General features: G+C 54.4%; 3 protein-coding genes across 3 annotated transcripts; all 3 read right to left on the bottom strand.

Moving 5' to 3' along the window:
- Window positions 1-2,823: 2,823 nt before the first annotated feature.
- On the bottom strand, window positions 2,824-9,381 carry B0H18DRAFT_1124650 (multidrug resistance-associated ABC transporter; the record flags this gene model as incomplete). Its single annotated transcript, XM_048034894.1, has 35 exons — window positions 2,824-2,970; window positions 3,034-3,100; window positions 3,158-3,213; window positions 3,264-3,330; window positions 3,387-3,520; window positions 3,576-3,649; window positions 3,711-3,924; window positions 3,975-4,106; window positions 4,162-4,206; window positions 4,261-4,403; window positions 4,452-4,482; window positions 4,534-4,655; window positions 4,709-4,753; window positions 4,807-5,043; window positions 5,094-5,132; window positions 5,180-5,215; window positions 5,273-5,285; window positions 5,337-5,409; window positions 5,467-6,004; window positions 6,055-6,120; window positions 6,170-6,269; window positions 6,326-6,381; window positions 6,435-6,465; window positions 6,513-6,926; window positions 6,980-7,041; window positions 7,098-7,104; window positions 7,160-7,253; window positions 7,306-7,325; window positions 7,385-7,474; window positions 7,533-7,559; window positions 7,610-7,743; window positions 7,797-7,847; window positions 7,900-8,181; window positions 8,232-9,126; window positions 9,178-9,381. 35 exons carry the CDS (start codon window positions 9,379-9,381, stop codon window positions 2,824-2,826), a joined length of 4,746 nt encoding a protein of 1,581 aa, XP_047887354.1.
- A 1,679-nt stretch (window positions 9,382-11,060) lies between these two features.
- B0H18DRAFT_959135 (uncharacterized protein) lies at window positions 11,061-11,636 on the bottom strand (the record flags this gene model as incomplete). Its single annotated transcript, XM_048042786.1, has 3 exons — window positions 11,061-11,399; window positions 11,457-11,551; window positions 11,615-11,636. The coding sequence occupies 3 exons, from the start codon at window positions 11,634-11,636 to the stop codon at window positions 11,061-11,063; spliced, it is 456 nt and encodes a 151-aa protein (XP_047887353.1).
- Window positions 11,637-11,692: 56 nt separating this feature from the next.
- Window positions 11,693-12,914, bottom strand: B0H18DRAFT_1140113 (uncharacterized protein). The gene is made up of 3 exons (XM_048035630.1): window positions 12,579-12,914; window positions 12,355-12,521; window positions 11,693-12,309 (listed from the first exon to the last, which is right to left on the bottom strand). Exons 1-3 carry the CDS (start codon window positions 12,760-12,762, stop codon window positions 12,010-12,012), a joined length of 651 nt encoding a protein of 216 aa, XP_047887352.1. The 5' UTR covers window positions 12,763-12,914; the 3' UTR covers window positions 11,693-12,009.
- Window positions 12,915-13,544: the final 630 nt, after the last annotated feature.

Here is a 13,544-nt window from a genome sequence, read left to right as displayed (position 1 = left end):
ACATGGTCATGAGTTCGACTCATCCTCGGGTGCGAGCCGCTTTCGTAACCCTGTGTGCGCTTCTTGCGCACTTCCCGAGTCCGCCGCCACTAGCGCTATGCTTCGAGCTCCGAGTCACCGACCTCTGTTTCATGGATGCCCTCGTTCTGTGGTCGACAGCTACGCAATTTGTGCTGCCGCGATACTCGGAGGTACAGGTCATTCTCGCGAGGATAGTAAGGGCCGACTGGCGCAAGATCCATGCTATAGTATTCGAGCAAGAGGAAGTCGCTATGACGTCGGGCAGCGTGTGGTGGCTACCTCCCATTCATCTACCAAACACCGTCAACCCGGGAAACTAGGAAGCTCGAGCTGTATGCTGGATCATTTGTCCATGTTGCTCCATTCGAGAACACGGCGTTTCGCGGCTCGTATCTAACACCCAACTCCTCGACTGAGCAAGCAGTTCATACAGGGGACCTCGTTACGACGAGAGACAGTGCGGCCGTGAACAGGTATGCGCTTCCGCTCACGGGCGTTGGCAGTGCCCAAGATTCGTATAGAGCCTATCAAGATCACGACGTGGTTCAAGACTTCGAGTGTTTTTAGGCCTTCAATCGACGTCACGGTAACTCGAGAGAAGGTGCGAGACGCTGCGGATGCTGACCAACAATCTTAATAATGAGCCACTTTTGTGCAGTGACAAAGCCCTCCCTCCCCCGGTTGGTCGGGAATCACTGCCATCGTCAGCGGCCATTGACTCGAACGGCTAGGTGCTACCCCCGCGAGGAATGAAGGGGAATCTCCCCATACATCTCGTCCATCTAGACGAAAGCCCTGATTGCCACTCCCGTCTACTTTCCCCGCTCAGGGCCATCTACGTCCGGCACTTGCTCGTCCGCACAATGCCTGCTTCGAAGTATGTCACCTTGAACACCGGCGCTCGGTTGCCCACCCTTGGTCTCGGTACGTGGGTCTCAGCCTCTCAGGTCAGGCCCGAACGAGATGTAGACGCGGCGCGTACCTCGTCCCGAGTCTTCCGCTCTTCGAAGGGAAAAGCGCAAGCAGCTAGTACAGGTACTTTGGTAGCCTCAACACGGCAAATGTGGGAACCTGAACTGAATATGCTGTCGACATCGCAGTGTTGTTAGGTGCTGTTGTCCCAGGTTCCGCTCACGCACAGGTCAGCGTGCATAGGCATGTCGTAGGGACATGCGCCGGACCAGCTGGCAAAGTGTCTCAGTCATTGGGAGCGGTAGAAGGTCACCTCGAGTCGCGCTCAGAGACATGACTGACCGGATACAGTGCGAGATGAGGATACCATCGTGCACCGAATACTGCCTTTCCGAGTTCATGCCGTTACATACTGAAGTTTTGAGGTACATACTGATGGGTAGTTCTCACTATAGGCACGTGGAATCCTGGAGGCCCAGGCACCGTAGAGCAGGCTGTTGAGGTTGCACTCAAGCACGGCTACAGGCTCCTTGACACCGCGCAAGCATACTGTGCGCTCGTCCTGCTTGTATCCTCTCGTCCCCTCGCCTGACGTTACTCCCGGCCCAGCGAACGAGAGGCAGGTCGGCGAGGGCATCAAGCGCTCTGGTGTGCCGCGCGAGGAGATATTCCTCACGACCAAGCTCAACAACCCCGATCACGCCGACCCACTCGCAGCCCTGCACAAGTCGCTGGCCGCGCTCGAGACGCCGTACCTCGACCTCTGGCTGATGCACTGGCCGTGCCCGATGAAGGCCGGCAAGCCCGACCGCACGCTGACCTGGCTCGACACGTGGAAGGGCATGGAAGCCGTGTTCGAGGCGCACCCGGACAAGGTGCGCGCGATCGGCGTGAGCAACGTCAGCGCGCCGTTCCTCGAAGAGCTCTTGAAGGTCGCGTCCGTCGTGCCAGCGGTGAATCAGCTCGAGAGCCACCCGAGCCTGGCGCAGGAAGAGCTTGTGGAACTGTGCAGGGAGAAGGGCGTCGCGGTCACGGCGTATTCCCCACTTGGGGGGGACGACGTGCCCCTCACCGACAACCTCGTCGTGCAGGAGATCGCGGCGAAGCACGGCGTGACGCCGCAGAACATCCTCATCTCCTTCCACGCGAACCGCCCTGGCGTGAACAGTACGTAGGCGACGCTTTCAACCACTCCCATGTTGGTGCTGGTATAATGTTGACGTCGTATGCAGCCATCCCGAAGTCGGTCACGCCCGCGCGGATCATCGAAAACATGCAGATCGTTGACCTGTCGCCGGAGGAGGTCCAGCAACTGTTCGATATCGAGAAGGAGGGCTCTATCCGTATCTACAAGCCGTTCTGGGCGGGCTACGGCGGCATCGGCTTCGCGGACTGCGAGCGGTGAGCCTCCTGCTTTCGGCACGGTCTTCTTGCACCCGTGCTGGTGATGCGCTGGTCGGCGTGGACGCGAATATCGGACGGGTCGGAACAGGAATGTATCGTGTATCTGTATTGTATCATGACCCAGACTCCGTACAATGAAGGCGCTGTAGATTGTAACTTGGAGCTTGAAGCTGCCGCTAGCGTTGCCTTTCACGCTGTCATGTAAGTAAGCGTCGCCGAACGGCTGCACGGAGGTGAGGCTGGAGGCTGATGTATGTATCCTTCACGACATAGATGTATTGCACTGGGGTCCGTACTTAGTCGTTTCAGGGAGGATTTCCACCCCGTTGCTGACCACAAGGATGCATTGCATGGCACATACACTGTATGCATCAGTCCTCACGTATTGTACTAGCGTCGCACAAAGCACGGAGACAATCATGATATGTATTAGTTCGCTTCCCCTAATCAGTACAGCAAGCCCTATCGACGTGCGCCGACTCTATTCTATTGTACGCCCGCCAGCTTTTTCAACATCGCGAACTCGCTCTTCCCCGTGGCCTTGCAGAGCCTGTGGAATTTTGACGACGGGTTTGCCAGCAGCACCGCGGGCTTATCAAACTCAGCGATTCGGCCCTGCTCGAGGAGCATGACCTGCGGTATCGATATCTCGTGTTAGGACGTTGCGCGAAAAATGAGGGGAGGGAGGGCACGTACCCTGTCGTAGTCTATCACGGTACGTAACCGATGTGCGATCGTGAGGAGCGTGCTCTCTGCGAACTCCCTGCGGGTACAGGTGGACGGTGAAAAGTGGACTTCTGTTCAGAGGGCGATCACTTACTGTCTTATAGTCTTCCCAATCAGTTCATCGGTAGCGTAGTCTACGCTCGCGGTAGCCTAAACGAAATATGAGCCAGAGAAATCACGCAGATCAGCAAACAGCTTACCTCGTCCATCAGCAGTACCCTGGAGCGCTTGAGGATGGCACGAGCCATGCAGAGCAGTTGCTTCTCACTGCGATGCTATGATCAGCCAGAGTGGGATACGACGATGTAGGAGTTCGTGCAAACCCGGTGGAGAAGTTGTCGCCGCCTTCCGAGACGGACGAGTCGAGATTGCGGAAAACATTCGCGTTGATCGTCTCGGAATCTTCGGACGGGACATTGCTTGCTGGGATGAGGTGCACGCGACGAAGTGCCTCGTACTGCGAAACGTAGTGCGTCAGTTCAAGGACTGAGACGCAACACCGCGATGCTCACGATCTCGGCATCCTCGTACTCATTGAAGACATCCAGTGTCGACCTCAGCGTCCCGCTCAAGATCGTCGGGTCCTCTGTAAATCCGTGATCAGTTACCAAGCACTCCACAACTCTCATACAACAGGAGAGGCTGACGCGGGATGATCGTCAGCTTGCTCCTCAGATCCGTTAAACCCATGTCCGCGATGTCCAAACCATCCACAAGGATGCGGCCCTCGACGGGCTCCACGAAGCGGAAGAACGAGAGCGCGAGCGTGCTCTTGCCGGATCCCGTCCGCCCGAGCACGCCGATCTTCTCTCCGGGCGCGATCGTGAAGTTCAGGTTGTGCAACACATCCGGAAGGTCGGGCTGCGCGCGAATGAGTAACACCGGCAAGTTAGATGAAAGGTAGGACATACTGCATAGCGGATGACGAGGTTCTCGCAGTTGATGGCGCCTGTCTCGGGCCAGGAGGCAGGAGGACGTGGCTCAATGAATTCAGGAGGCTCGCGCGGGAGCTCGGAAAACTCCTTGATACGCTCTACAGCAACCTGTGTCCCCAATTGATATCAACGCGAACTCAACAATGTATTGTAGCAAACTTACCATAGATTGCTCGAGCCCGACGAATCGCCGTACGAGGAAGAGGAGCTACGAAGTGCATTGGTTCATCTCGAATGGGTGAAAGCGAGCATTGTCACTCACGTCGTTCAAGATGGTCGAGGAGAACGCAAGGGCCATCCCGGCCAGCGATGCCGTGATACCGGGCGTCAGGACGCACACAAAGGCAGTCACTCCGATGACAGCGCTGGACAAAAGGTCGAAACGGACAGACAGCCATCGGTTCACTGTCAGATCATGAGAATAGGCTAGTCACGGTATGACGATTGACGTACCACCCCACATCCAATAGTACGGGTTGGCGTTCTAGTAGCGATGAGTTAGCCGACAACGGCAAAGTACAATGCGAAGACGAACAGTGTCAACACATCGTAGCATGTCTCTCATAAACTTCGTGGAAGCGCCGAAGGCTCGGAGGACCGTCACGCCCGCAATGGTCTCGCCGTAGATGGAGTACAGAGGCGAACGAGTAACAGAGTCTGCGAGTCGAGAAAACATGAGCTTGATTGCCGACAGTGTTGCGCATACATACCAAGTCGCCGCATGTCCCGAGACGCTTGTCCGTAAACCTTGCCAACTGCGCTTCTCCTTGAGTATGCGGCATGGCTACATTGAAATGAAGTGACTCACCGCTGTAGTACAGACTTCCGAAGATGAAAGCCGCCAACAGGAAAGGAAACCCTCCGATGTACGTGATCGTAAGGAACGCCGTGGTGGCAGACAAGGTGTAGGCAACGCTGCGTCCGAAGTTGTCGGGGAGGCTGCTATCCACACCTTCAAAGTCCTTTCCAAAGCGGTTCAGCAGTCGACCGCGAGAGATTGTGTCGTGAAACCGGATGTTGGCGAAGAGAACACCCTCAAGAAGTCCTAGCAAATCGTTAAGACGTAGACCAGCGCATGGTGTATAAGAAGCCCACGCTGATAGAGAACAGTTGACGCATGGATACCACCGTGATCTGTACGAAGTTAGCATCGGAACATGCCGCAAAGATAGCAGGCTCACAAATAACGACCCAGCGGATAGTCTGAAGGATAACGCCTTGAACAACGTGTTAAAATCATAAACGGATAGGGCGATTAACCTGAGATAAAATACCAGCTCCTGTGATCTGAAAGAACATGTCAGAACTAATCAAGCTGAACGTGCACCCTAGACGTACTGCCGCATAGATAGCAATGTAGAAGGATGGAGGTCTTGGTTCGTCCGTTTCAAGCGCCGAGCCCGTCCAGATACTGTGTGAGAGCTCAGGTTGACGAAAGTCCCACTGTCATTAATACTGTATCACGCACCGTAGCCAACCATTTTCAGCAACGGGACTGAGTGCTGCGAGCAGTAGTGCCACGCCAAACATGATCCAGTACAGATAACCACCGCAAGCGTCGATGTACGTCATCCAGATATCCTTGCCAATGCGACCGACAGCACGCTTTTCCTCCTCGATGAGCTTGCGCGGTGCCTTCCGTTCCTCTGGCTTTACCTCAGTCTCAGAGGTAGCGGCAGTAGAGGTATTCTCCAAGGAGTGCCCTCCGCTCTCGTCGGATGACTCCTTCTCGATGACTAGCTCCTCTACGTCTGCTACTGTCGTCTCTTCTTTGTCATCATTTGCATCAGCAGCCCCGGATTGGACGAGCGTGTTCAGCACACCAGACGACCGGAACGTGTCCCGATCGCCCTGGAAAGCGACTCGGCCATTGTCGAGAGCAACAATGTAGCTTGCACCCGGTGCACAAAGCTGTACATGGTGTGACACCAGTATCAAAGTACGACCGCGCATCAGGTCACCTTGTAGACATTCGTTGTAGAGGTGATGGGCAGTATGGGCGTCGACTAGGGGATCGGGTCAGTAATAGGTACCATGGTGTCCATTGGGAACTCACCCGCAGAGAGAACATCATCCAGCAGAAGGACCGAAGCACGCGAGTACACCGCACGTGCAAGAGACACTGCATGCATGTCAGAGGCGTCATCTGACGTCGAATCGGATGAACCCACCTCGAGCTTTCTGGCCACCAGACAGGTTTACACCACGTTCACCGATCTCCGACATGTCTCCGTCCTCGAGAATCTTGAAGTCGCTGACTAGAGCGCAGACCTACGCCGACCCTTTCAGAGACGGTAACGATATAATGGGTGATGGGTGAACCGTACCTCAAGAGTCCGCTGATAGCGCTCTTCAACATACGGAAGATCAAATAGGATGTTCTCTGCAGAACAATGAGCATGTATGCGAAAAACCGACGTAACGAAGAGTAGCTACCTCTGATTGAAGCGTTACGAAGCCAAGCGCTCTGTTAGGAGATGAGATTCGAGCCTCCGATCGAGCCTACGAACATACCTGAGGAACGTAAGCACAGACGCCCTGAACGACCCACTCCTCCTCAGGCACAGTCTTGCCCGCAAATGATGCGATCGCATTAAGCGGCGAGCGCGGACAAGTCAACTGACCGGCGAGCACATCCGCTTCACCAAGGAGCGCAAGCAAGAGCAAAGACTTGCCACTTCCGAGCTTACCACAAATCAACGAGAGCTCACCCACAGGGAAGTCGATGCTCAGATCGAGGAGCACGAATTTCTGCTTGGGGGTCGACGCAGCAGAGGGGGTAGCGCTGGCGCCGCGTACACGGTCCTGCGGCCAAGTAATCGTCGCGTTTTGCAACGTGATAGCTTGCGACTGCTGGCTCAGGAGTTCGACGACTGCTACCTCGGCGCCGTGCAGATATTTCTCAATACGACGCATGGACACCATAGACTGTCGAAAAGAGTCAATAACTTGATTGCATGTATTCGCCACGGAATACCCACCTGAAGCATGTTGATGAACGTCTCCGGAAGTGCATTCAGTGCGAACTTCAGCTCATTGAAGACTGAGCATGGGCGGATGAGTTCATGCCCGTATTCTTCCGTTGTCTGAAGGACTTACCGCTAATCTGCAGTGCCTAATGATCAGAGTTTGCACTACCATTGATCACAGAAAGTACTTACAGAAGTGAACGCGATGGAAGGCGTCAGAACTTGTCCACGAACGACGGCGAAGTGCCAGAAAGACACCAGCGCGACAATAATCGGAGAAGCACCCCTGAACCAAGCCGTTAGCCCACACACCTCAAACCCTACCCGCAGAGCCATACCATATGGCGTTGAAGATAACCTACCGGACGCCGGACGAATCAGAACCGATCACGATCGCCACAAGCAGACGTCACGTACCTCGATATGGTAGTTAAGCTTCTGGTACTTCAGCTCCTTCGCCCGAACCTTCATGACTCGTGCCTCGAAGCTGCGCTCCCATGCCATAAACTGATGTGGGACTCGTCAATACTCTGAATCGAGGGCTGCAAACGAGAGGCAATCCTACCTTGAGCATACGGATACCACCAAGGATCTACACGCTCGAGTGAGCAGGTTAATCGTACACGGTGCACGGATACGAACCTCGTTCATCAAAGAAACACGCTCATCACGCGCCTTCATCAAGCTATCCTGTGCCGAGACGACGACCTTGCTCGCGAAGTGGTTGAGGGGGAGCAACAAGCATGCCACCGCAAGTCCGATGAAACAAGAGACACCTAAAGGCAGACCATTAGCAGAACACGTACTTCATGACGACAGGTGTGCATACCAAGCAAGCTGTACAAGAATATCGTGCCTATGATGAGCTCAATGGGAGAATCTAAAGCACACACGGTCATGTCCCCGTCCATATCATGAGGCAAACTACATACCAAACAGCGTGAACAACTGCCGTGCGAACTCGCTGACGCGGTCCACATCCGTCGTCATCAGGGTCATGATCTGTGCCTTGCTTGAGAAGTCGTCTTCGTCGCTCTTCGACTCCCCGTTTTCGGTATTTGCACTGGCGGCGGCACCGTTCTCCGCGAGAGCGGGGCCAGCAGATGAGGCGATGTCCTTCCGCACAAGCGTTTTTGCGTAGAGGATCGAGTTCAGCTGAATTTTGAACCTGACCTGCAATGTCATCATAGTCAAAGACAACAGTTGACCCATAACTGAGCCTAGGTCAGAAAATGATACAGACATTCGTATCCAAATTACTCACTAAGCTGAGTGAGAGCGTTCGCGAAGAACAACCCGCAGCAGTATGCCCATCCCCAACTGCGGTCTTTCCTCTCGGGATCCATCTCGAGATAGCGCACGACGCGCTGCAGGAAGTAGTGCGGCGTGTAGAACAGACCGGCGACCAACATCGCGACAATAACGACCGTCGTGACACTCCAAAGGTTGACCCGCAGCAGACGATATCCAAGCTCCCAGCCTGTGCCCGGGCGAGGGCGCCACGAGCGCACACGCAGGTGGTATTGTTTTATCGCGCCGCGCATGTTCCGGAAGATCGTCGTCGCGCGCATGTCCGCAGGCACGATCGGCAGGTCGCCCGTCTCCAGGCTCTCCGCCGTGTTCCCGAGCATCACGACCTTGGTCGTGTACGAGAACAGCAGCGTGTCCCATACCGACGCCCCCATATTCCCGCACACGTTGTCCTCGCTCATGTTCGTCATCTTCGCAGTGACCTTCTCCGAGTAGATCTGCTCGGGCGGGAAGTGCAGCGGCGGCCCGCATGGGGTCGTCACGACCAGGACGAGCGAGGCGACGTAGAGCGCGAGCGTTGCGTAGAATAGGCCAAGCGGGACCGTCGAGGGCACGAACGAGCTGGTGTCGATCAGCTCCGTGGACGGCAGGATGGATGTGGCGAACAGGAACGCAGACGCAACGAATGTCAGGGCAGACAAATGTATCATGGACACAGCGTGCTCGTTGTCCTGTTGGCCCACCGAGCGCGCCGCCACTACGAGCGTGTAGAGCGCGAATACGACGTGCAAAGTGTGCACCGCAATGTTCGTGCGCTCGTCTTCAATGGCCGCCCAGCCGAGGCAAACGCATTGGACCATCAATATGGCTGCGAGGAGGAATGTTACAGATAGCTTTCTCAGTCGCATCTAGCACATGGCATGAGTCCCGGTATGACTTGACATCACTCTAGGACGCACTGTGTGCCAGAACTCGTCTCCGTAGACCGGTGTCCCGTCCACGAGATCCTCTGGCTTCGTCACATCGAACGGGTCCTGCTCCAATTCTTCCTCGACGCTGAGATGGATCTTCCCTTCCTTGGGTTGCGAAAGCGAAAAGACCGTCAGACTGCATGCTGCGCTGACCGCGAGCACGACCGCGACCTCGAGCTGGTATTGCGGCATGGTGGTGGGCGTTCGAGCGCAGAATACTTGCAGCGCCAATTGAGCTTGCTCCTCCTATGTATTGGCTATGCAAATAACTGACTCGGACTGAATGGATTTCCCAGCCGCCTAGAGTCTGTCGGCTCCGTAGTCTGGGTTTGATCGAGTCAATGAGATGAAAAGCGATCAATGGGCGCTGATGGCTACGAACAGCTGTCGAACGACTGTCGAATGGTTCTTTCCGCGCGACCGGCGTTGCCTGCGACCAACCTGCGACCACTTGGCTTGAGCAGAAATTTCGCCTTGTCTAGTGTCGTCGACGCTCTCAGAAAGTACTGCAGTTACAATAGTGGGGGCGGCACGAAGACAACGACTCGGCGGAGGACCACTACATGGGCAACCAGCTAGATAAGCGTCACGGTGTTGCAAAAGATGCAATCGATTCTGAAAGACCCACCTCGCCGTTCAACGTGAGCATTAACCGTTCAGGGTGCCGAATCTCTATATCCTTCCGCTACAAATTCAAAGAGCTTGCAGAATCAAACTTCAGAAATGGCGGCGGGACTCTGACTCTGAGCGCTCTGGCTAAGACTGGCTCGGAGGGCGGCACAATTTAAAGGCACGTGCATGACACGAGTCGTCACTCTGTGTGACAGGACGCGTTCAAACGTGACAAGACGCGTGCGACCGTGACTGAATTTCAAGTTCAATCAGTGTAGTCGTTCAAGTTCAACTTGTTACAGCTCACTCACCGCAAATTCCTCTCGGGCGATACTTGACCGTCTGTGCCCATTACTTGGCCTATGGCTCAGGAAGACGTGTCTCCGGAGATGATGCTCGCTTCTTACAAGCGGCTCTATCCCTGGCGATGAGCAACGGCGGGCAAGTACTCTCGTCAGAAGCGAAATGTGATGACCCCAAGAAAGAGGCAAGGGCGGAAAAAGGGAAAGGGAAAACGAGTCACTCTTTTCCTTTCGCTGCACGGTGCTTTCTGAAGAAAAAAAAACAGATACTAGGAAAGCTTGAAAGCCGCAATGCAAGAGATCCATCAGCAAAAGTGCAGGACGCCGATCTGCACAGAAAAGAACGGGCTGACTCACCACTGGATGAAAGCGAAAGACAGTCGCAGATAACGGGTTTTCTGAGCGACGAACGATTGTCTTCAATCATCCCAGCGAAATAGGCTTGTCATACGTACCGCAGACAGATATGAACAGCTAATTGCAGCTTGTCTTGCCGCTGTGTGTCAGTCGCCAGAAATTGTGAAGATCATAGAGCCAGCTGGCAGACGCGGCCACTCTGAGTCTGCGTCGCACGGCGACGCGACTCGGAGAGGTAGGCGCCCGGGCGTGGACTCGCGCCGGAGCGAAAGTCAATTATCCTCCTTCGTTTCTCAGTATAACTGGGCGGGAAAATTCACAATACCCATTGTATACATTCAATTGTCCTAGGAAAACCTTCAGACTGAGCAGATATGCGCGAGAACGGTGTGTGGGTAGTAGGTCCCCCGTGAGAACTTCCGAGTGAATGAGCACTGGGACCGGGTACCGTCCTCAGAAAGCGTTGAGTGAGGCTCTTCCCGTCTGGAATGAAGGGCGGGGAGCTATGCGTTTCGGCGGGTAGAATACTATAACGAATTGTGAGATTTTTTTGGGCTACTTCTATGTCACGGTCACTTCAAGTTGTGGCTCACCTTGAGTCTACAGGGGTGCATACTCGTCCTCGTCCTCCCAGGGATCATCCGCTACATCTGGATCAACAAAATCCTGCTCTTCATCATCTCCGCCCTCGCCCTCGCCCTCGCCCTCGCCCTCGCCCTCTCTGCCCTCGGGCCCTTCATCGCGTGTTCCGTCCTCCTCGGCATCTTCTAGGTTCTCAGCATAATCCCATTGATAGCCGAAATCGTCCTCGTCACTCGGAACATCTTCGCCTTCGTCTTCACTTGGTACGTCTTCATTTCCAGGGACTGGAACGTCTTCATTGCCTGCGGCTGCCTCACCTGTGGCTGCGTTGCCATCCTGCTGTGGCTCGTCTGCATGCTGATATGGGGCAATGTCTTCATGTGTTCATCCGTATGTTGAGATGTCACGACTCACCTGCGCCCAGAGTTCGTCTAGCAAGACAGAGTTCAATGTATCTTGAGGATACCGGGGGCTCTGGGTCTGCTTGCTTCGTGAGAGATATTTGTTCACTGCAGATAGGAGCGACGTTGCAGTGATTCTGTTTGATGGTAAGCCTTTGTGGCCTATCGCACCGCCCAGATAGCGCATGAGCATGTCGCGGTCAACAAACCTGCTCAATCTGCTCAGTGTGCAGACAGTGAACTTGTGAGTAGTACGCACATTCCAATGTAATGGTATACATAGTCTTCATCGCCTTCATCGGGTTGTCGCGCAATCGACGGTGGAAGGTACTCACAAGTCCGACCATGAGCAAAGGCTGGCATGATGTGGCAGGCTCGGAGGACTTGCTTTGGGCCAAGGAACCCGAACGCGTTCGGCGCCTCACAGTCAATGAAGCCAACACGATGGAGACGCGAGGTCTCAAACCCGCCAGGAGCGCTGTTATCACGACCAAACCACCGGATCCAGAGTATGTCCATCCGCTGGGCAGACTTCGTTTTCGATAGGAAGCCGCTGTGCTTGACATTCACGTGAAATATTCCAATACGTGCATACCAGTATGGGTGTGCATTCGCATTAGCATCACCGTCGTCTTCGCAGGTGCAAGCATCATGATGTCGGACTGGGTGCGGGGATTAATGGTGTCCTGTGCACGTCGCATGTCATACGTCGTGTAGTTGATACGAAGGGCCTTGTGAAGGTAGATGCGGTCGTTCACGAACTTGATTGTGTCATGTTCGTCAAGGCCAAAGCTGTCTTCGTCGCCATCGTACTCCCGGTCCGTGAGTCGTGAGAGCAGGTGATCCTTGAGCATGGGGATAAAGTCCTGTGCAATATTGGCAACCATCGGGAAGCAAATCATACTACTTACTTTGAATGCAGGATCGTTCTTGTGGCTCGGAGTATTGACCCACTGGAGTATGTTGTGATGGTGCCGTTCCGAGTCGGACATGTGATAGCGTTCTCTCGGTGACGTATGAGATGGAAGTGGGTCCTGCTCTGATAAATCAAGAGCTGCTCCTCGCCGTCGTAGGGTGCCTGTATCGTCAAGAGCATGTAATGTACCATTTCTAGGGCGATCTACGTTGAGATGACCTGGCTGACTTGGAGGTGCAGGTTCAGTGACCTCTCTCGCGGCTGCCAGCTCTGCACGTCGTTTGCGATCTAGAGCCAGCATCCTCTGGAGATGCTGCTCCCGGCGTTGACGTCGTGCGATCTGTCGTGCTGCCTTGTTCTTATTTGTGCGCGTGTAGAACCGCTTCACACGGCGATGCTCCATCTCGCCCTAGTTGGCCGTTCCCGACTCTTAATGAGCTGCCCTACGTCATGAGAGTTTGAAGCTCGCACCTGTTGTGTATTGACGCCATCGAGGGTACCAAACCACGGTATTGTGTAGGCATAGTGGATGAGAGAATGCCACTTGTATGTTAGAAGGTTCAGCATCTTGCGCTTACATCAGGAAAAATCACAATCCCTAGGTCAGCCAATATAGGGGACATAGTTGGTATAGGCTCATTGCAATCCCCCTTGTGTATAGCATGCTTGCAGAATCTGTAGTGATCTGTAGCATGTCATAGTACCACCATGGTCAACATAGAACAGCATAGTAGACAGTAGAATGATAGTAACATAGGTCCATATGCCAATATACTGTAACATATACCATCATAGTAGACATATCAAAGCATAGTACTGATCGTACAGATTGATTTGGTCGCTCACTGTTGTGACAGCTCATATAACAGAAAGAACATTAGATAAGATATATTAGATTGTGGAATGACAAAATGGTACAACTACGAAAATAAGTATCGTATGGGTAGACCCGACCCACTCGGGTACCAACCCACTGCAGCGCGTAAGGGTTCCATGCGGGTCCGCGCAGGCAGTGGGCGAGCGAGCAGAGCAGACATGCGGGCAAGAAGGTGCGCATGAGCAGGCGAGAGGGCACGCAGGTGACCGGGCAAGAGCAGCGCATGGTCGACCAGGTGAGTAGGTAAGCAGGCGAGAAGATGAGGTGCAACACGGCCGTCCGTCTTGCTGCGAGGGCGGGCATCCTAC

This window comes from Fomitopsis serialis (genome assembly GCF_022376445.1).
Source record: "Fomitopsis serialis strain Sig1Antser10 chromosome Unknown B0H18scaffold_129, whole genome shotgun sequence".
Lineage (NCBI taxonomy): Eukaryota > Fungi > Basidiomycota > Agaricomycetes > Polyporales > Fomitopsidaceae > Fomitopsis > Fomitopsis serialis.
The sequence above is the reverse complement of the archived record's forward strand: the minus strand, read 5'-3'. Positions and strand labels throughout refer to the sequence as shown.